This window comes from Thamnophis elegans, chromosome 10 (genome assembly GCF_009769535.1).
Source record: "Thamnophis elegans isolate rThaEle1 chromosome 10, rThaEle1.pri, whole genome shotgun sequence".
Taxonomy (NCBI): domain Eukaryota; kingdom Metazoa; phylum Chordata; class Lepidosauria; order Squamata; family Colubridae; genus Thamnophis; species Thamnophis elegans.
The window spans coordinates 32,919,831-32,943,955 of NC_045550.1; the positions used below are offsets into that span (position 1 = coordinate 32,919,831).

The 24,125-nt window shown below is 34.1% G+C and overlaps 1 protein-coding gene across 3 annotated transcripts; it reads right to left on the reverse strand.

Moving 5' to 3' along the window:
* Window positions 1-2,233: 2,233 nt before the first annotated feature.
* On the reverse strand, window positions 2,234-24,057 carry SEPTIN2 (septin 2). Of its 3 annotated transcripts, none has more exons than XR_004256059.1 (13): window positions 23,854-24,057; window positions 17,111-17,140; window positions 15,042-15,168; window positions 14,552-14,638; window positions 13,820-13,943; window positions 13,233-13,367; window positions 12,283-12,400; window positions 11,829-11,930; window positions 10,698-10,843; window positions 10,210-10,292; window positions 8,308-8,365; window positions 6,764-6,876; window positions 2,234-5,051 (listed from the first exon to the last, which is right to left on the reverse strand). XR_004256059.1 is itself a non-coding variant. In XM_032225218.1 (13 exons), the coding sequence occupies exons 2-12, from the start codon at window positions 17,117-17,119 to the stop codon at window positions 6,772-6,774; spliced, it is 1,098 nt and encodes a 365-aa protein (XP_032081109.1). In that variant the 5' UTR covers window positions 17,120-17,140; window positions 23,854-24,057; the 3' UTR covers window positions 2,234-5,051; window positions 6,764-6,771. The 3 variants fall into 3 exon arrangements, 1 of the variants encoding a protein (XP_032081109.1); XR_004256060.1 differs by having other exon boundaries at window positions 23,816-24,057; XM_032225218.1 differs by having other exon boundaries at window positions 10,206-10,292.
* Between the last annotated feature and the right edge of the window lie 68 nt (window positions 24,058-24,125).

Sequence of the window (24,125 nt, forward strand, 5' to 3'; positions counted from 1 at the left end):
AAAATAAAATCATACATCATGCAAAAGGGTCATTAAAAATGTATTTGTTGTGTAATCACACACATTTGACAGTCTATACTGGCCCCATTACAGGGAAAAAAGTTATCCAGAGTTTAGACTGTTATCATGTCTGAAAATAAAATGGCTTTTTGGTTGCCAAAAATGAAGTCTTTTTTTGGCTCTCTTATTCCACCACAGTATTAAAACCCCTAATTTGCACTGCTTGCAAACTGCACTTGGCCTCCTGTCCACATGAACCAATGTAACTTAGTAAACTTAAAGAGTATAGTAATCTTTTAAAATACTAAAGTTAACATTATGCGGTAAGCTTGAATGATTATTTTTGAATCTCTCCAACACACACTTACAGAGCAGATGCTCTGATTTGCAAATCAGAGCTGCAAATAGTATGATATACTGGCCTACTCTGACTATACTTCATTTAACTGTAGATTAATGAATGTAGAAATGGATGTTCTTGGAAGCGCGTGGTGATAATATAGCATTTTCCCCCTGCCTCAATTTCATTCAGACTTCTTCAAAAACTTGAGGCATCTAAGGAGACACGATGAAAGATAAAAGATGTTGTTAAGGCACCAAATGTGTCTGGCAAAAGCTTAGCTAGACTGTCACATACTCCAGTACCAAAACAAAATAAAGCCAAATCAAATGGGAATGCTAGGACTAAGTTTGCATGTTACTTATTTTCCTTTTCTTCAATGTTGTTCTTATTGTGAATTATTTTAAAAATGGCTAGAGTTTACAGTAGCTTGGATGTGTGAATTCAGCCAGGGTAGATGTTCTGGTAAGATTCTTCCACTAGACTTCCTTATATATACATTTATTTATTTTTAAAATATAGTTCAATGATGTTTGGTGCTATTATATCAAGAAACATCATATAATTACAAAAATGAAATATTATTAAGACTCAGACACATGCAAAATAGTAATTTAAGTAATAAATACATAGCTCCAAATGAATCAACTGCTAAAACAGGTTAAATTAAAGCCAACAAATATAGTTCTTGCTTAACCCTGAAGAAGTTACTACCCTGCCCAAGCTTACAACCATTGCTGATGTTGTGTAGTGTCAGGTTTGATATGTGTGTAATAGATACACCATTGCTGGTCTATATTGGGTTTTTTTGGCAAGCAATATTGCCAATATCTTTTAGTACAAGAACTCGCCTTTATGATCATATCAAGAAAAGTATTTCAATTAATTGACATCTATTATATTTATATCTGGCCTTGGAAATTGGTTAATATGAATGGTCCAAAATCAGAGGTAGCTTTCATGACAAAGAGCGCTACAACTTGCAGTCTTCCCAATTTCTAATCTAGTACTTTCCATCATTAGTTCAGCTCCACTTCTACTCGTGATGAGGTAACATATCCTAGCATTTTCACTTGCAGACGAATGAAACTGATGTAAAAGGTGGTGGGAATAATTAAGATCCGAGAGATGGATAGACAGAAATTACCTGAAAAAGTAGCATTCGACGTTAAGACAATCGGTACTTTTATTAATAAATATAGAGATATCTGTATTGGGGTGTGTGTGCCGTGGCTAGTGGTTAAAGACACAGAGCTTGTAAACTGGAATTGCTGGGCAATGAGGTGAGCTCCTTTCCTTGCCCCAGCTCCTGCCCACATAGCTTTCGAAAGCATACAAATGCAAATAGATAAATAGGTACCACATCAGTGGAAAGATCAGTGTGTACCATGCACCTCAGCATGTTGTCATGCTAGCCACGACCACAGAAATATCTTTGGATAAGGCTAGCTCCCTTGGCTAAGAAACAGAGATGAGCACTGTCCCCTAGAGTCCGAAACGACTGGGCAACTTTACCTTTATCTATACTTGGGAAACTGTTCTTTTTATGCACATATCCAAGTATTGTTGAACTAAGTATTAGCCTTTAATATCATTAATGACAATATTGGAAGTTCATATCAATGTTCTTATACCACTGAAAAGGAAGATGTAATAATAACAGTTGTGAAACAACGAGGTTCATATGGAACCAAATATTATGTGTATCTTGCCCAACTTCTAAGAGTATCAACATTTTGGTAACACATGTCAGCAGCAAAACAACTGGTTGATATAAATGTTTTGTGTATGGAACATATTATTTTAAGCTCTGTCATCAACAGTTTTTGCAAGAAACTGTTTTTAATTAGCTACCATATCACCTATATCATTTAATATAACCACACACTTCAGCAGATTAGTACATAACAGTTTATTGGGTTTATTAATAATCTGGGCTAAAATTAAGGTACAGAAAATCAATTAGAGGTTATACTGTCTTATACAAAAAGTAGCCCTTTGAGTACCCGAGTTATAAAAATCCAGTAAAAGTGTTAAAGAATATAACAATATACAATTGTAATTATATTAGTTCGAAAGACAAAGACCATTTGTGATGCTAACCATTTTTTCATGTTCCCAAAAACTTGAGAAATTTATTTTTTTTATTCTAGGCTGAATATTCAAATGTAGCTTAGTTCATGGAAATAGGTACAGATACTTCATTATTCCTATATCAGGCACAGACTGGAAACATAATTCAACCTCATGGAAATACACTGTTAAAAAATTTAACCTTACTTAAAAAGGTACAATTCAAATTAGTAAATTACAGCTGTTCAGGAATTGAGTTTTAGCAGTATGGATTTTATAAGTGATCATAAAAGCCAAAATTCTTAAAATGTAGCACCACAAATAAGACTAAGTTATAGTATAGAATGAAGGTCTAATTACAGCAAACAATACATGAAGATGAATAGAATATATTTAAAAATATTGAACAATTCTTTAAAGTCAGTTAATGAAACTAATGTACAGTAGGGTTAGGTTTATACTAGTTATTTGGCACACACATTCACATTTTCACAGGTTTTCAAATACCAGGAATTTTTCTCCTTGCTATTTAATTATAATTACAGCTTCATACAAATAATACCGAAATCAGCCCAGATCTAAAACATTCTAGGTAAAAAGTGTGTTCAAATCAAGTAGCATAATTTAACCCAGTAACATATCCTATGTAGGACACAAATGATTGTAGGTGTTACTTCTGAACAGAAGAGGTGTTGAACAATTATTGTCTTTCTAAGGGAAAAAATGCTATTTGTGAAAACTTTTCAGATTAGTATTATATTTTCCAAATAAATTATAAGATCAAAGTGAAATCTTTCTATGATCTCCTTTTAAAATGAAAATCCTGGATTAATAAATGGCAGAACATTTTTGCTATGTTTATATATCATTCATTGCAGACTTAAAGAATATAATTTGGATTTTATTTTGAATATAGTAAATTCAGACTAAAATATGCACCACATAAGGTTTTTGATAATCTGTGTGTAACAACAATCAAGATGAAAATGCCATAATGATTTTTTTAGTGCTACAAGCCTGAAGGACATTAGATTAAGTCACTCTCTTTCCAGTATTTCCAAGTACAGTATTTATGTCTGTCAGTATGTATGTACGTCATGGGTATACTGGGTCATCAGGGAGTAGCTAGTTTCTTCCATGATGGATAGGTTATGATCATCCTTTGTAGAAACACATGCCATCGGTACAATTTGACCTTGCTTTCTTCAAAAATAAAATAAAAACTTGAAAATCTGAAAGAATAAACCTAAAAAAGTCTGAACAAATAACTGATTTATTTTCTAAATTATATTACTTCTTTTAAACTCACATGATACAAAATGCTACACACATGGAATTTACTTGAATTTACTGTATAGCACTGGCAAAGTACAGCAGTCCACAAATAGACAAGGCATAAAGACTGACATGTTAGTTCATATAGGTAGTTCTGGTCTTACAACTAGCTATTTCACAATTGATTATAGTTGCAATAGCATTGGAAAGTGCTTCCAAACATTATAAAGTGTAGCACTGCCCCCCATCACATGACCACATTTCAAGGTCTTGGCAGCCTATTTGCAGTTACAACCAGTTTCCAAGCACCCTATGATCATGGGAATGCCATCTGCTATCTTTTCTGCTGGGAAACTAGCAGGGAAGTTGCAAGTGGAGGGGACAGAGGGGAGCAACTCACCCAGCCACCTGCAGCAGCTTTGTATATGTGGTAGCTTCCATAGCTAGCCTGAGGCTCCCTGGGTGGCTGAGTGGCTGGATTGGAACCCGCTGAATCCTCTGAGACATCAGCAGGTTTATGTATCCCTGTGGATCCCAGGCTCCCTACCTGGTGCAACATCCCCTCACTCTGCTGAATGATCCACAAGGTCACTTAACAACTGTAAATGAATGAGCCAGGATGGTAGTCATTGAGGGAAGCAGTTATGGGATGTGCCATTTAACAACTGCTTCACTCAACAACTAAGATTCCAGGCTCAATTATGGTTATAGGTCAAGGACTACCTGTATATAAAAAGAGTAACATTGAAAAAAGTTGAAAATATCATCACTTATTTTCTTGTTGGTCAGTCTGAACGCAAAGGTCTCTATTCCAAAAAAAATGAACATTCCTTTAAGACTTACTTTAATCTTTCCTATGAAAACCTTTACAATGATATTTCAAAGAAAAAGGCAATACATAATATTTATAGGGTAGGTAAGTTAAAGGGACTTTCAAACAATTATGTCAGCTGTAAAAAGAAAATCAGGAAAAAGAATAAGAATTTAAACCATAAATATAATGTGGTTATAATCAATTTATATATTGAGTGCAAAAAAACAAAACAAAAAACCCAACCCTCAGTGGCATTAGTCCATAGTATTAGATGAACAACAGGCTAGGGAAAATCTAAACATTGTGTAGTCTGCACAGTAAAATCAGCTCAATAAAATATTAGTAAATCTTAACGAACTCATATTGCATTTAACATTTAAAAAAACTAAAGAAACCTTATTTGTTTACAAAATAGAGATTACAACAACTATATATTTGTTTGCTGAATGTTAACAGACCTTCCAAGTCACAGCAGGATAAGCAGTAACTCTTCCCACAAAATAAGCTCTGTGTCTTAAGTCTTAAATGATTCCAATTAATGAAAGTTATCTGCAATGATGAAAAGAGAATATTGACATGTTACATGGTCATGCCTACTTTTTTAAAATGATTAACAGTATATTATAGTATTATATATTTAATTATATAATAATATAAAAAATATAATTAAAAGCAACAATGATAACCAAACTTTTCAATTACAAATCTGGGAAGGAACAATACCTATAGATTCCTCCTACAAATTTACTAATACAATAATAATGGCATCATTTCCTAGACACATACTATAAAGAAAGATTACAGCATAAAGATCACAGGAAACCACAAAAGAGTATATTGTTCTAATCATTTTTCCTCTTGTTTTTATTAGCCTATTTAACTCCCTCTTGTTTTTGCAATGTATTCCTAAAAAAAAGGAAATATCCCCAACTATCTATGCATATGTGCTAGTCATTCGACTCTAGGGGCAGAGCTCATATCCGTTTCAAAGCCGAAGAGCCAGCACTGTCCGATGATGTCATATGGCCGGCATGACTAAACCCCAAAGGCACATGGAGCAATGTTACCTTCCCACCAAAGGTGGATCCTATTTTTCTACTTGCATTTTTATGTGCGTTCGAACTGCTAGGTTGGCAGAAACTGGGACAAATAACAGGAGCTCACTCCGTTACGTGCACTAGTGATTCAAACCGCTGAACTGCTGACCTTGAAAGCTCAGCATCTTAACCACTGAGCCACCGCGTCCCTCTTCTATGCATACACTTTCTCAATTTCCTTTGGCCGCCATAGTAATAATATTCACTTGTTACAGAATATTACTGCATAACATTGTATGATGCCCATGGCCATGCCTGTTTTTATTACCTTTTTTGCAGTCGTCGTTAACCTTACACTGTAATTATTAAGCATATATCACAGTCATTAAGCGAATGTGGCAGCTGTTAAATGAGTATTTTTCAATGGTTTTTTTTCCTCTGGAAATGGGAAGTGAATGTTGAAACCAACAAAAACACAGAAAATCATGGTCATGTGACTGCAGGACACTGCAAATGCCTATAAATGCAAGCCAGTTATCAAGTCCCAAAATGTGATCATAGGACTGTAGGGGAATAAGTTGAGATGGTATGGCCTCCAGAACTGTAGTTTGGCCCCCAAACAAGTAGTTTTGTAACTTTGATTGGTCATTAAGTCACTGATCATTAAGCGAGAACTATCTCTATGCTGTGTTAAATGTTGTAGTTCATTACTTGATCATTTAGGGGAAAAATGAAGCCGACCCTGCTCTCTTCTCTGTATCATTTTGTGTTTTGATTTGGTTCTTTAAAAGTGAGGAAGGGAAGTTAAACTATGCTGGCACAGTAGCTGAGATAATACAGAAAATGGATAAAGCATTATCTCATTTTTCTTGATTTTAAAAGCCACTCCTCCCCTAAAGAACAGGATATAGTATACAGTGAACAATATAAACATATGCTGTCCAAACATTTGCAAAGTCAATTGAGAATTGGTTCTTTAATCTATTAATATATGCATTTTATTTTTTTAATTTAAGCCTTATGGCAAATAGACAACTGTAGTACTTGAATGAATGAGCAAATAATTAAATAAATGGATTCCTTTTTATTTCAGAATTAAGTATTTATGTCACTCTTCAAGTTATTTATCTAAGTCAAAATCATGATAAAAGATCAAATCTGTAATACTGTAATTTTCAAAGCAATATTTTATATATACTAGTTTTAGTATAAAAGTGTTCTTACCAAATAATTCAAACTTTGTACCCATGAGTTGCACTGCTATCTCCTTCACCTCCCTGCCTTTGCATCTGCATCTGTGCCTGCATCCTTGCAATCATTTCCTGCATGCGGCGAAGCTAAAACAAAAGAATATCATTTCTACATTGGCTAGCCATTCCTCCAACTAATGGAGTGCTTTGGCAGCTTATAACAAAACATTAAACCAAAATATCACTAATTAAAAAAACAGATTTTGTATCTTTCATCTAAAACTATGGTTCTTTTGTAGTATGTGATAATGGTATCATAAGGTAAATTTTTTTCACCAGTTTAATCCCCTACTCCCCCAAACTGATGTGCAGTACAGGTAAGAAACCTATGGCTCTCCAGATATTTTTGAATTATAGATACCATCATATCCCACAGTGGATACATTGGTTATGGCAGTGTTTTTCAACCACTGTGCCGCGGCACACTAGTGTGCCGTGACATAGTATAAGGTGTGCCGTGGGAAAAACACCTGCCTATAGTCAATATAGGCACAGAGTTAAATTTTTTTAACATTTTCTAATGGTGGTGTGCCTCGTGATTTTTTTCATGAAAAAAGTGTGCCTTTGCACAAAAAAGGTTGAAAAACACTGGGTTATGGATGTGGAGAACTAGAATTCAGCAATTGGGGCTGCATAGTTTTCAGTTTCTGGTTCAGTTTTACATTTTTAGTATGATGCTTAAACAGATTCTACAGAGGTCAATGGATTCAATTCACATGAATTAACATCAAGGCCATCATGATATAAGGCTTTATTTCATTATACAAATCTAAGAGATAACAAACCAGATCAATTATGCTGACAGGCAACAATAAACCATAGTTTAATAACAAAATTCAGCTATTAAAGCAGGATGGCATGACATCTAAATCCAAATAAACAGTTACAGTCCATATTTAGTTATTAAAAACTCGGAATGAAATCTCTTTTGAACTGAAAGGCTGCAATAAACTGATTTTAAGTCACCAGTGTCAATTAAAAATTCCATATTTTGTATACCTGAAGAATTACCAAATGATGATCAAGTTTCTTTGGAGTATACTTTAATTATATAGTTGCATGAGATTACTTTCCTATTGCTACTATATAAACCTAATCTACATAGCATTCAGAATTTTCTGACAAAATACATAAATTCAGTTTTTACTTAGAAAACAGTCTTAGTACATCATATCAAATTAGGGCTCCCTTTGAATCTGGATTGAGCCATACATGTTTGCCTCTCCTTTCTCACTAATTATAAATCAATGAATGGCTGTAATTGTTTTAATTTCAAATTTATGGCCCCTGCAAAAGGATACCATTCAGAGAATTCAGATTGAGAAGTGTTTTGTGCTAGATGCCTTTAAAGTTTTAATCTTTACTTAGAAAAGCTTACTAATAACTTTGTAATTTCTTGGCAAAATCCTGATGAATAATATCCTGTCCCTATGGTGTAGGAATTCAGAACTGTTTATGAATATCAAATGATTTGAAGATTCAAAATACAGTATATATATATTTAAATGAAGTTCTTACTTCTGCTTCCTTTTCAAGCAAGATTTGATCTTTATTAACTTCTTCATCTTCAACTTTTCTACATTTAGGAGGGGGAAAAAGAAGGAATTTAATGCAAACATATAGTTCTAGTTAAATACTGTTTTGTATCTGATAGTATTTAACTACTAATCTTGCTGCTTTATCAGAGTAAGGAAGATACTTAGAGATGATTCACACCCTGGTCAGTGTCTCTTTGCACTTTAACATCAGGCAGAAGGCATCAAAGTATAGCCAGCCGAAACAAACATGTGTAAAGATAGTTTCTATCCTTGGGCTGTGAGACTTTTAAATACAACCACAATCACTCCATGCACACGCTAGTTTTTTTTCTTTTTCTTTCTTTTTTCGTTTGTCATAATTTTGCACCAATGAGGTTAAAACTAATTTTGTTATATTTAAGTACAATGACAATAAGGATTATACTTATACTAATGACCAGTATTTTTAAAATGCGGATACAATGGTAGTAAGAAGGAAAGATGATTACTTGAATAGTTATTACAATACTGTATGTATTTCCTAGGTGATGGGATTTACTATTCTTTAGTTATTAAATTTATATGCTGTCCATTTCATTCTACAAAGAAACCTGTCAAAGGAATGTTGGTTTACAATGAAATTTCTAGTTGAGAGATACTAGCTACACAGAATATCATGGCAATGCTTTAGACTAGAGTAAATCAGTGTATGACTGTATCAAAACTGACTGGAATTATATCTCTACTGATAGCAGAACATTCTGGTATGGGTATTAAAGTTAGTAACCTTTAAGAGTCATCTATGATGAACATGGGAAGAAAATAACTTGGAAAGAAAGAGGAGTAGATAGGAGTAGATCATGCACTCATCAATGAAACATTACAAAGCCAAGTGTTTCTAATACTAAGCGAAAGAATGTTGTAGTTGTAAATGAGGGTGGATCAATTTTGGGAAATAGAATTGTGGAATACATGCATAAAGTATGGAAGTAATGTAGGCTCAATAATTAATGAAAGGATTATTACACTGTAAGTCATAAAATAAAATAATATTATTTAAATTATGAAAACACAAATTAATATAAGTGTAAAAAATGAAACAAAAGAAATTCAAATATAAGTAGAATGATTGCAGGAACCAAAAGTTCAAAACCTATATGAAAAAATATGAGATAGCAGCTGCATGAAACAGAATGAAAACTCTTGCAAAATGCCACAGAATGAAAATAAAAAGGATAATTGGTAGAACAATAAAATGAAATCATATAAAACTGAACACATGAAAAATGTTAAAGATGAAAAATTCTGTGTAATGTATACACAGAGAAAAGAGTTGCAAAAACATAGTAAATGAGAACAAGGGACAGTTAAAAATGGAACAGAAAATGCAGTGATTTTAATCCAAATAAAATAGTATTTTGAAAAGGGGGAAAGGGGCTAACAAGAATGCACTCAAAAAATAATAATAATAATAACTGAATGCTGGAATAACATTTTAGAATGTTTGGGGAATAAGTGAGATGTTAAAGTGGAATTAAAAAAAATACTTTGAATTAGAATGTTAAGAAAATTGGTGAAAAGAGAAGTCATTAATACAATGAGAACATTGAAAAATATCATGGCTGGAGGTTTAAATGGCATAACTGGAGAAACATTAAAATATGGATGAAGTTTGCATGCATGTTTAATGCATGTGAAGTTAGCACCTGTTCCTAATAACTGAAAGAATGCTGTTACTCTTTACAGAAAAAAAATATATAATAAGAGTAATACGCCCAAATACATTAATTGTTAGGTATGCTTGGAGAGTATTTGACATATATTCAAAATGGTAGCAATCAAAACATGGCAAGAAAACCTGAAATATAATAGAACCATAGACCATTTAGTAAGAGATACTTACCTGCCACCCTTTTAAGTCTTTCAGAACGGAAGTTTTCATAGTGAAGATCTTGAGTCACTTCTTGAAGATCCTGCATATGAGTGCTGGAATGACAAAAAAACTTTGGGTATAATAATTTAATACAGCTCAACTTTATTTTAATCCTCAAATAAAAAATTATGCATTAGAAACAATGACAGTGAAAAGTGGATATAAAATTGCCTAACCCAATGGGTTAAACATGCTCTGAAATGCATACATCCTACATTGTTATTGTGTTTGCTACCCAAGTCCTTTAATAGTTATATAACATACCTTTATACATAACACAAACAGTAAAAATTTTAAGAATATTATTTCTCCACAAATAGATGCATGTTGGAAATATGAACACCATGGAAGGACATTTTATCATGAGTAATGGACATGTAAAAAAAACTTGTATTGTGTGGGAGATAAAAATAAGGTGAACAATGACCAAAATACAGGGATAAATGCAGTTTACTTACATCAGCATGGTTCTTAGTTTTAAGAAGTCATTATGTTCTGGATTTTCCACTTCAACAACACCCCAGGGATAAAGACGACCTCTAACTTTTTTACCCTTAGCTTCAATTAATTGATTGGATCCCACAACACAAAATGGAATGCTGGTCTGGAATTGAAGAAAAAAATACTCTTACAAGCTCACTGTGCTTTGCAATTAGAAGTTTGATAACAATCAAAACTAATTTAAATTTCTGAAAAGAAAGTCAACTATTTATTAAAAACACAAGACATGCCATTGACTAGAAATTCCTTATGGATTTTTGCATAAAAGAGCAAAAATGCATTTATGATTTTTAGTTTTGGTGATTAGACAAATCAGATTATAGACAGATTTATGTTGTAGCCATAGAGTAAGAGGTAAGTTTATAACTGCACTTACAACTGCTGTAAAGAAGATCAGAAGCTACTTCTTTGTATCTTTTTTATTTTCTATTTTCCTTACTTTTTATAGTTTTCATTTTAATTTCTTTTCTTACATTAGTTTTTATCTTCCTTTTTAAATACATTTCAGTAAGATACATAACCTCTTGTATCTCACCATTCTCCAATTAAAAATTTCTTGCCTAACCTTACTGCTTTCATTCTTTCTTCACAATGATTTCTGATAAAAATTCTGCTGGTTATATTCATTATGTTCTGTTACTGTCATCTAACTAATGCTCCTGTTAAGTTTCTGGCATTCCCCCCTTCCATTTCTTTTCTATACTTTTAATTGCTACAATTTATATTGTCAAAAATGAAACACTCTTGTTTTCACCTGAACCTTGGCAGTGTATCTCTCCATGTGTGGCCTTCAGTGCTAAGTCAAAGTAAGGTGCAAAGAAAACAAAATAAAAAAGGAACTCTTGCCACAAATTCCTGCTCCATACTGTCATTCTGAATACATAATATTAAAAAAAATTGCAATCAAATTTGGAAGACAAAGCATTTTCCAATCCAGAGATCAAATTCCTTTTGGTGTGAAGAATTCTCTTCCTTCTGAGATTAGAAACAGATTAAAGAAACTAGCTTTGATAAGCAAAAATAATAAATTGTAGAAATTAAATAAGATGACAGGATAAACTATTTCTGACTTAACAAGTTGTCCTTACTTTCAAAAGTCTGGTCTGTTCTTTAAAATCTTCATCTTCATCTGATTCCGCATCGGGCAAGTGATAAATCTTGATACTATGTTCTTCAATTTCATCCAAAATCTGATACCAAAAGATATAAAGATATCTTTTAAGATATAAATAAAACATGGGCTGAGAGTCAACATCTGCAAAATCAACAGGGATTCTTTGCTTGCTTTTTATATATGCTTCCCACCCTTATACCCAAACAGCTTCTGAAGGCCAGATGACCATACCCCTAGAATTACACATTGTACAAAGTGCTGCAGTTTGAGAAGCCAGCAATTATTCTCCTTCACTTCAAAAATTAAAGCTATACACACTACCTAAACGTTCAGTGTTCATTAGATTCTTACCAAAGGCCTATTATGCACAATATATAAGAATCATGTTTTTCTTTATGCTATGCTTAAATTAAAGAGAAAAACCTCACCCTTTTCTTCAGTCTTTCCCGCTCTTTCAGCGTAAGGGTATCAGCTTTTGCAATCACAGGCACAATATTCACTTTGTTGTGTATAGCTTTCATGAACTCAACATCCAAAGGCTTGAGACTAAAAATACAGATTATTACTTTCTTACATTTAGATTCCTATTCTTTCACAAACTAAAAATCAACAGAAGTAGTTGACATAGAAATTTAAACATTTCTAAAAAAAATCAGATTCTTAGATCAAATTACTGCTTTGTTTACATCAATATGCATTATTATTGTAAAACATATCTCATTTTTTAAAAAAATGTAACACTATAAAATAGAGAAGTTGTGATCTTGGCTATTATCTTAAGTATACCATGTCACATAGGCATCCCCTGCAAAACTATAGGTGGCAACAAATAGTTTTGACATATTCTGTCCAATATGCCACAAATACAACCAAAGCCCAATTTTATACCAAGCAAACTCAAACTACTTGATGCAAATTTTAGGTTTTTAAGCTAAAGACAACTTGCAAGTAGATACATTATTACCTATAAACCCTCCTCCCAGCTAGGAGATACATATTGTGTATTCACATGCACACATGAAAAATGTATAAAGTTATGTATGGGCATTGAAGAAGGATGATTTGTAAAGGTGGAAAGAGAGAGAGAAGTATAGTAAAGGGTTTCATGTAAAGTAGATTTAGCTATATTTTCTTTTGATTTCATGCTTTAATTTCCTTTGATTTTCTATTTTTAATCCTTTTCTACACTAACATCACTTTTCCTGAAACAGAATAGCATAATAGGTATGTTTGTATGTACTTTTTATAAACAAACCATTTTAGAATTATAGAACTTAATTGCTCAAAATATATATATATATTCTGGTATGAATGCATTGATCCCTTATAATTGCCTTTTTGGAATTGAATCCAAAGCACTGTTAGTCATAGTACTTACCCATGACCAAATGGTGAGATGAAATAGAAGCAGCAATGAACTCGGTTATCCACAATATGCCGTCTATTCAAGCCACTCTCATCATGAAGATAACGTTCAAACTGCTCATCAATATAGGAAATAATGGTCCTGAAACTATTAAAACAAATACAAAATATGATTGTTTAAATGTTCATGATCAGAGATGCTTTATAATTGTTGTTTAAACCTAACAAATAATAATGTTTAAAAATAACAATTCCATAAATTAACTGAATAGTTGTCAAAAGAAATGAATTGACAGGTATAAATTCCCTTCATGCTATATGCATAATACAGAAAAAAATAAGAAGGCATCAAAAGTTTTATAATAATACAAATCCCAACCAAGACTTTCTGCTACTTTCTATAGTTTTGGTTAACTGTTCATCCATGTATGATATTGTTCTTATTCTACATATATTCCATTAATCTGGAGACTTTACATAAAAACATATGAAATATGTAATTAAATTTAGCAATTCTTAATATTAAATCTAAGAATTATAAACAATGTTTATATTATTATATTCTGTTTAAATAATTTAACAAATCCACTGAATACATACCAATCCCGACAATTAATAGCATCACCATATCCTGGTGTATCTACCACAGTCAGACGGAGCTTTACACCTCTTTCCTCAATTTCAACTGTTGAGGCCTCAATCTGTACAGTTCTTTCTATTTTTTCTAGGAAAGGAACAAAATGGATTTCAGATTACTGATATTTTGCCTTTATGACAGGATCAGGAATTCTCAGTAGCTAGCTGATTAAGATATACCTCATAAACAAATCAATTCTGATGTTGCAACCCAATATATATTTTCAATTATGAATTATGTCATAGAATTATAAAGCTGAAATGTTCCAAGGCAATCTAACTCAAATATATGGATATTACTCCACATTTGACAAACTTATCTGATTTAAGACAGTAGCACGGTTTGAGATGAATGATTTTCTAATAATCCAATACATGTAGCTGATAAAAAGAAAAACATCCTACAATTGAAACAGCAAAAAGATCAAGACGTGCTGCAAGAATATAGATCAGATGGCAGATTTCACCCAAAATATTGCAATATACTTCTATACTTCAAAAAATCATAAACATCTTATTTGAAGAAAGATGTTTTACAATGAATACATTTGATTGTATAGAGAAAATTATGTATATAATAAAAATGGACAAACAATTTCTAAAACACTTCACTTTTTTCCCATTAGAATCCATTTAATTTTTCTATTGCAATGTTAAGATCCAAAAGACTGTATGAAAGGACAACGTTAATCTTACCAGCTGCTCCTGGGATTATCCTTTCTGGGTAGAGATCTGTTAAGAACAAGCTGTTTATTAGAGTAGATTTTCCCAATCCAGATTCACCTGTTAAACAATAAAAAATACAGTTAGAAACAAGCTTATTCATAAATAATTACCATAACTATTTAAATGGACTATTATTATTATTCACTGAAATTCTACATTGAAACCCATATTTAGTGTTCAGATTTAGGAATTTTAAAACTAAATACCTTTTTGATTATAGATATAAATTTCTGAATGATCAATTATAGACCATATGATGAATTCTTTATATAACAGGCTCTATGATGCAGTTCTTTGAAAAATTTATCATTCTGAAATATTGATGCATCAATTAAACAGAATAATATACTGCAATCACTTTTTACTTTTAAAATAAGAGTACATTTTACTACAACAATTGAACTAGCATCTTGAAAGGTAACAGTGCATATGTCAATTTAAAAAATAGAAATAGTCTTACCAACTACCATAAGGGTAAATTCGAAGCCTTTTTTCACAGACTTCCGATGAACCTGGTTTGGAAGGTTTGCAAATCCAACATAACCAGGAGTTTCTGGATTTGCAAACTTTTCAGCAGGCTGTTGTTGCTGAAAAGAAAAATAGAATACTTAAATTAAATAAAATTGTATAATTATTTTTGTAAAATTATTGAGAAAATGGTTAAAGTTACAGATTCACTAAATTTAGTCATTTGGTGTTATTTGAAAAGTACAGTTCAATAATTGGTTTAGAATTAGTAATTAATAACAAGCTATTAGAAGGAATGTTTAAAGTTACAGGGGGTTGGACTAGAAGACTTCCAAGGTCCCTTCCAACTCTCTATTCTATTTTGGCTTTGCACAACCATTATTGACCCAAATCTCATATTCCATTTATTTTATATTGTTTTCTGAAAATAGAACATATTGTGAATCATGTCCTAGGAAATATTTAAGAAAGAGAAGCATGATTTTAGATTCTGATTAACTTGGTAAAAATACATTAGTCTTGACATTTCTGAAATTAGTCTTTTTATTGCACAATATAAACAAATTATATCTTAAATTCAGGGATACACAAAGTACTGAATTTATTATCTTTAAGAAAAATGAGCTTTTTATAGGAGAAGAGCAGTCAGAGCTAGAGGCTGCAGTTAAATGCATCATCAGTTTAGAGTCCTTGAGTTGCCACAAGAGATCCAAATCCAGCCCCCTTGAATTCTGTTAGCTCTTATCTAGCACCAATTTAGTGCTGACCATGAATTGACCAGATTCTTTTATATAGGCATGAACAATAAATCTTTGTGAATTGAGATCAAGCAAGGGCCCTGATCCTTTTTGCGGGATACTCTTAAAATTAATAGTCCGGCTTAACTGTTTGAATGTAGATTCAATATAAAAAGTATTTTAATTGGAATTGTATCAAAAATATCAATGCAAAAATGTGAGGATTTAAAAAGCATTTATTTTAGGACTTTTGTTTCCTAACAATCAACTCCTTAAGAAATTTAATTTATTATTTAATTTATTATTAAATAATCTTCACTAGCATATTAATCACATTCTTTTAAAAATGTATCACCTGTAAAGCTTATGAATTTAGAAACTTGTGTTCTTTAAACTAGAAATTTCTTATTTACCACATTAGCAAATATATTTCTTTTATTGCCAGTGTAATATATGGAACTGTATAGACTGGAGCAATATTAAATAAATGCATCCATGAATACATGAACCACAAGATGAGAAATTAGTTTTGTAAGTATTTTCTTGCATACGTATTAATTACAAAAATATTTAATTAATCTAATCTATTAATTATAAAAACCCACATCTCATATTAATACAATTTACATACAAAACAGCGATGGCGAACCTTTTTTGGGTCGCGTGCCAAAAGTGGGGGGAGCACATGCGAGCATGACCAGCGCAACCCCCCATTTTTTGCTTGCTTTTTTTGCCCTCCCCAGTCTCCAGAGGCTTTATAGGAGCCTGTGGAGGGCGAAAACAGCTCACCTGGAGGCCCTCTGGAGGCTTCAGGAGCTTCCCTGAAAGCTCCGGAGGGCAAAAAAAGACCCTACAAGCAAACTGGAAGTCACTTCCGGTTTGTCTGTAGGGCCATTTTTAGTCCTCTGAAGCCTTCAGGGACCTTCAGGAGGCTTCCCTGAAGGATCCGGAGGACTAAAAATGGCCCTACGGACAAATTGGGAGTGACTTCTGGCTTGCTCATAGGGCCGTTTTTGCCCTCCGGAGCCTTCAGAGACCTTCAGGAAGCTTTGGGAGGCTGATTTCCCCCTCCCCAGGCTCCTATAAAGCCTCTGGAGCCTGGGGAGGGTGAAAAATGGCCTCAAAAAAATGCTGAAGTCAGCTGGCTAGCACTGGCTGACAGAGCCCTGACAAATGGCTCCGCATGCTACCTGTGGCATGCTTGCCATAGGTTCGCTATCCCAGTTCTAAAATAATGAAATTATAGAATATTAATAACAATTTATGCATATAAATTGTCTATTATATGTAGAAATCAACAAATATTAACAAAGACATTCCTTACCTTAGACATGTTTCTGTAGAGTCGCACAAACTAAAAAAAGTCCAAAGCAATATATTATTTGTTAGAAAAGATCCTATTGTATGTCTTATGATCAACTTAGGTTTGTACAGCAAATATACATACATAGATATACTTATATGGAAATAAAACTAGTGAACTCTAAGAGAATCATTTATTGGTAAACATGTAAAATATACAAATTAGATTATTCTAGCCCATCATTCTCTTGAATAAGGGGGAAAAAACCCCTGATTTTAAATCTATAACCAGAACTGCAGAAGCTGTGAACTGAGACTGGGAAACTTCCCAGCAAACCTAAAATTATTTTACTAAAATCTGCAGGAAGTTCAAGAAAACTGAAGCAGAATAATATTTCAGGTAACATCAGTCTGGAAAAAAAGAAAATAAAGAAATAAAAAAATAAATTGTCTTATTATTTCTTTTTGTGTGGTATAAATTTATTTCTCTGTAAAAATTAAGATATTATTTTATTATGTATTTATTTTAGACTTGAAGCATATCTGCATGAGGTTATTCTTTCTTTAAAATCCTATAATCTCTCTGTGTCTCTCCTTAGCTGTAATGCTCAATTTGTAATTCGCTTGTGACATCTTGTGACCTGCTGGTAGCATTACATTTTCTTTTCTATTTATTTTTTAAGTCAAGCTACAGATATTTTCTAAACAGCTCTGTATTTATGAATGAAGGCAAAATATGCATGCCCCATGATAATGTTGCAGAATCCAATCTGGGGCTGTCTCCTGGAGCAGCTTGTCTTCCAAGCATTGGGACCCAGTGGTAGCCCATCTCCAGGGAACTTCTCTCTAGCAGTTCCGAGAGAGAAGTTCCTTGAAGATGGGCTCCAGCACAAGTCCGAAAGCTTGGACTAAAGCTGGCCCTGGGAACTGGCCCAGATTGGATCATGCAGCTCTGTACTTCAACACTTTTCCCTACAGAAAGAATGCAGTTTGAATATTTAAAAGAAAAATACTTTTTGTGTTTTACATAAAGCTTAATTTTAACTTGTAAGGTTGGTCTATCTCCCATGAATGTTCTGGTGACATGATCAGTAAGTTGCATTAATTGTTTTTTTTTTGTTTTTGTTTTTTTTTACTTTTAATCACCAGAATGGCAGCACAGAGCCTCATTTCTCTCACAATGAAGGCTAGGTGAAGAATGCCAGGTGAGACATCCCCATGATGGTAGCAGTAACTTACAAACTATCTTAAGGCAAAGGATAGGGCTAGAATATGAAGACCAAAAAATCTTTGAATGTAAGAAAAGTAAGTAAAGAATATGTATCTCTTGCATGGCTCTCAAAATATGACAAAGGATGCAAGAGAACTGAATGAAGGTGGCCTGATTTCATAGAGAGTAATGAAGACAGCATGAAAGTGAAGATATACATTTAATTATGAATGAAAGAACTATGTATTGGTGTCATCTAGGTTTTTCTGGGTGTGTATTTATGCAGGATTCCAATGGTAATATTTGCAGAACCACAGCTGATTTTTATTTTATATTATACAGGGGAAATAAATTGTTACATGACAAAAGTGGATGTGGGGCAGGGGGAATGAAATGAAAGAGTACAGAAAAATGACGAGCCATTCTGTGATCAAAGAGAGAATGAGAATTGTGACTAAGTATCTACACAGAGGAATATATTTTGAATACATAAGTTTATTCATGTCTACATAGAGCAAAGAAATTAGTACTATTTAAAACCAATACTGACATGATGTTTTTATAATGAAAAACTGACTGAATAAGTGAAATAGCAAAGGTAGTTATAGTTTCTGAACAGGCTATTTCTTTTGTAGGGTCAAGAGAGAACCTTGAAGAAAAGAATGTATGTGGGGGAAAAAGTTAAGAGTACAAACAAAACAATAGCAAAAGACAGTATTAAGTAATCTACTAAAAACTAGAAGGGAGATTAATCACCTAGTAGAATGAATGGAAAAATTATATAATTCTGTCTGAAGCAGAATTACTATATATTGCAAAGTGTTACAGAAACAAGTGGAATTAAATTGATGGGAAATATTAAAAATTATGTTGGATATAATGATGAAGGCTCTGGATGAGAAAAATATAATGATTGCTAGAAAAAAATAATATATCGTTCATAATGTATTTATAGAGAGGAAAGGTTAATTACAGAGTTAAGGACAGCAAAAACAGGACTACAAAAGGCATAGCACATGCAGATCCATTTTGATAGAAATAGAACCTAAATGTTACAGTAAATGTTAGATTTTATTGTATAGAATAGTTTTATAGCTCATTTTTAAAAATATATTATATGTCTGTTCTTTAAACTGAAAAGCACACCAAGAACAAAGAACAAAAAAGATGTCAGTAATTAAATATATATCCTTAAATGGCAAATGCACCATTACTAATTGTTCAAAACAAAAGTACTTAATTTTACTCCCTCAATTTCCTTATTAAGATATGACACGTTGTGAAAATCAGCTTGAATACAATCAGTCATTCTAGATTCCTTTACAAAGAGAGAGCCAGAAAAAGAAATCATCTGACAAAGGGTTCCTATACAACAGAATGGACAAAGGAAGCCTTTGAGAGGTAATTTTCTTCCTCAAAAAAATATGGAATGCAGGAAACATAGTCCAGTGCCATATATAAAAACTATACCCTGCTACAGAAAATTTTTCTGAAGTGCCAGGATACTCTGCACAAAAGGAATAAATGGGGAACAGAGAAAATACTGACATTATTATTATACAATTGTATCACAGCGGCCAGTTGTTTCGCCAGATTTGGCATTGATTACTAGCTGGGCACCACCCAGGGGCCTAGGACGTCGTAACGTATTTTCATAATATGCGTGCAGATCCAAGCAGTGCGGCTTTTTGCATTTGATGGTGATTTTGTCAATTTTTAACTGTTTTAAATATAATTCCAGTGCTTTTGGAATAGCACCCAGTGTGCAGATTACCACTGGAATTACCACTGCTGGTTTGTGCCATTATTATTATTATTATTATTTACTTTATTCATTAAACATGAAACTCAGTCAACTGAACATTCAACAATGCATCACAAATACCACTGACTGGTGCTAATGGTTGATAATGGTTGATATGGGTTGCTGCCAGTGTCCTAGATATCAACCAAATACTTTCTTAAAATATGTTCCGAGTAGCGCAGTTTTTTGCAATTCCGCTGGTGTTATTGCAGGAAGCTGCAATTTGTTGATGTATCTTGTAAAATAATAATAATAATAATAATAATAATAATAATAATAATAATAATAATAATTGTGGGAATTGTGGGAAAATGCAAAGGACTACAACAAGGAAGCAAAGTGGATACATGACTTTGAGAAAAGCATTGGCAACAAACAAATGCAAGTATTAGAAATAACAACTGAGATGGTCAAAAATCGAGTTAAAAAGGTAAAGAATTGGACATCACCTGGAAAGGACCAATTGCATGGTTTCTGGCTCAAATATCTGACCAGTTTACATGCAATATTGGCCAGGCAACTGAATGAAATTTTACAAAAGGGCCAAATTGATGAATGGTTGACAACTGGAAAAACATACTTGATTCAGAAAGATCCAACTAAAGGAACAACACCTGAAAACTATAGACCAATAACATGCTTGCCAACAACCTTCAAATTACTCACAGGCATTATTGCAGATAACATGATGGATTATTTGGAAACAAACAACATCTTGCCAGTAGAGCAAAAAGGCAACAAAAGAAGGAGCAGGGGCACAAAAGATCAGCTTCTAATTGATAAAATGATATTAGAAAATTGTAAGAACAGAAAAACGAACTTGAATATGGTCTGGATTGATTACAAAAAGGCATTTGACTCACTGCCACATAGTTGGATCATAAAATGCTTAGAAACAACTGGCATTAGCAAAAATATTACATCCTTTACTGAAAAGGCAATGAAACAATGGAGAACTGAGTTGGCAGTAGGGAATGAGAGCTACGGAATGGTTAATTTCAAGCGAGGAATTTTCCAGGGTGATTCACTTTCACCTCTTCTCTTCATCATCGCAATGATCCCACTATCAGTAATCTTAAAAAAAATGAAATTAGGCTACCAAACAGCCAAAAAAGCTGAAAAAATTTCGCATTTACTATATATGGATGATTTGAAACTCTATGGAAAGTCAGAAATAGAAATCCAATCATTGACAAATACAGTCCGAGTATTCAGCACCGATATTTCAATGCAGTTTGGCATGGAAAAATGCGCCACTGTATCCATAAAAAGGGGCAAAATCACTGCATCTGAGGGAATTGAAATGCCCAATGGCCAACTAATTAAATGCAAAGAAAATGAAGCCTACAAATACTTAGGCATTCTGCAGTTGGATAACATCAAGCATGGAGAAGTAAAAACTATTGTCAGACGAGAGTACACCAACAGAGTTAGGAAAATTTTGAAATCTAAATTGAATGGTGGAAATACAATCAAGGCCATAAATACCTGGGCAATACCAGTTATAAGATACACAGCTGGCATAGTTAACTGGACACAAGCTGATTTGGACCTTTTGGACCGAAAAACCAGGAAACTAATGACAATGCACTACAGTTTACATCCACGTGGTGATACTGATAGACTATACCTGCCACGAAAATCAGGTGGCAGAGGATTATTACAAGTGAAGCAAACAGTTGAAGAAGAAAAACATGCACTGGCTGATTATTTAAAAGAAAGTCAAGAACATCTATTAATCGAAGTAAAGAACAAAAATCTACTGAAGGCCCAACAGACAAAACAAGAATACAGAAAAGATGTGATAAAATCAAGAATGGAGATTTGGCAGAACAAAGCACTGCATGGTCAATTTCTGGAAAAAATAAAAGATAAAGTGGACAGGGAACAAACTTGGTTATGGTTAAAAACAGGTACATTAAAGAAAGAAACAGAGTCACTAATCCTGGCTGCGCAAGAACAAGCTATCCGCACAAATGCCATTAAGGCCAAAATCGAAAAATCCTCTGATGATGCCAAATGCAGACTTTGCAAAGAAGCTGACGAAACTGTTGATCACATACTCAGCTGCTGTAAAAAAATCGCGCAGACTGATTATAAATTGCGGCACAATTCAGTAGCACAAATGATCCATTGGAATTTGTGCAAAAATTATAATATTAAAACAGCAACAAACTGGTGGGAACATCAGCCTGAAAGAGTCACAGAAAATCAGATGGTCAAGATCTTGTGGGATTTCCGTATACAAACCGACAAAATACTGGCGCATAATACACCAGACATCACACTGGTTGAGAAAAATAGGGTCACAATCATAGACATCGCAATACCAGGTGATAGCAGGGTCGCCGAGAAGGAACATGAAAAAATCGCAAGATACCAGGACTTAAAAATCGAAATTCAACGACTATGGCACAAACCAGCAGTGGTAATTCCAGTGGTAATTGGCACACTGGGTGCTATTCCAAAAGCACTGGAATTACATTTAAAACAGTTAAAAATTGACAAAATCACCATCAGTCAAATGCAAAAAGCCACACTGCTTGGATCTGCACGCATATTACGAAAATACGTTACGACGTCCTAGGCCCCTGGGTGGGGCCCGACTAGTAACCAATGCCAAATCCGGCGAAACAACTGGCCGCTGTGCTACAATTGTATAATTTATTCATAAAACATGAAATTAAGCCAACTGAACATTCAAAGATGCATTACAAATACCATTGACTGGTGCTAATGGTTAATAGTTTGCTGCCACCATCCTAGGTATCAACCAAGTATGTAATTGTTATTGTTATTATTGGAAATGAATTTTGCATGATCTGTAGGAATCACATTGATGTTTTCAAATGCTGGAAAAGAAAAATGCCCTAAATTGTAAAATAAATATAATCAAGATTTCTTCTCTTAGGAATGACCTAGGAAAACATCAACATCTCCAATGTAAGAAAGAGAACAGTATCATTCTTCTCCTAGAGGTCGACTCCCCAACATGTCAAGCCGGGAATGTCACTTAAACCGAGCAATTTCTGCTTCCCCTCCTCCCCAGGCGTTTTAAAGTCTTTGCCTCTTTTCCACTTCTAACGGACTCTTTTGCATCCAGGTGACTTTTAGATGCATGAAATCCAAACTATCATGACTGTGGCGGTGTGTGTGAGAGGAGAACAATAGATCAAAATCCGATTCATCGGAATCCTTTAACATTTCTTAAGACGGGGTGGGACCCGAGAAATAAGTTTTTTTCTTTCAACACCCAGCCTCTTTCTTCAACACACCGTTGGGAGTCTAAGATGGAGCGGAGTACGGAGTATGTTCAAATCGTCCCCACTTTTTCCTATTTTATATATATAAAGAGAGAGAGGCGGAATCCGTTTCCTAATCGTCTCCTGAAAACTGCGGAATGCACTGCTGACCCGCTAACCCTTTTGAACGAAATAACGCCCGTTACACCACAGCCTCCCCCCCCCCCATTTTCCTCACCCTCCCTTCCCTCCGCCCCCTTTTCCTTTATTGCACACCCAGGTACGGCAAGAACGGCGGCTTTCGAGAATGGGGAAAGGGGGGGGGATGCAAAGCAGGCAGTGGGACGGGCAGATCATCCCGCCGAAAGAAGGCGTCTCCTTAGAAAAAACAGGAACGGTCCCCGCTCCCCGTTTCTCTCAGAATAAAAAAAACTGCGGCCACCGTCACCACCGTATATCGCTGCAAGTTACCCAGTTCAAGAGGAACCGCACAGCAGGAGGTGCCGCACCTGGGAGCCGCCCCAAAGTCGATCCTAAGTCGCCGCTGCCGCCGCAATCTCCAGACCCGCCCAACCGCTTCACAGGGTCCCGCAACGCATGCGCATGCTTGCCTCTCTTCACAAACTCAGCTCACGAGGCAAAGACCATTTCTCCTCCCCTCCCCTTTGAAAAGCCTTCACGGCTTCGCGCGCGACAAAAAAACGTCAAGGCTGCTGGTAACAAAAGCGCGTGCGCTACCCTCCTGCCAACACGTCACCTCTTCCGGTTGCCATAGTGATTT

Bases quoted from the DNA above. Each gene is read 5' to 3' on its own strand.
- SEPTIN2 (XM_032225218.1), bottom strand. The intron at 13,368-13,819 runs GTATGTATTCAG...TTGTTTTAATAG, and splicing joins GCTATTAATTGTCGGGATTG to TTTCAGGACCATTATTTCCT. The intron at 10,844-11,828 runs GTAAGGACAACT...CTTCAATTCCAG, and splicing joins AACAGACCAGACTTTTGAAA to ACCAGCATTCCATTTTGTGT.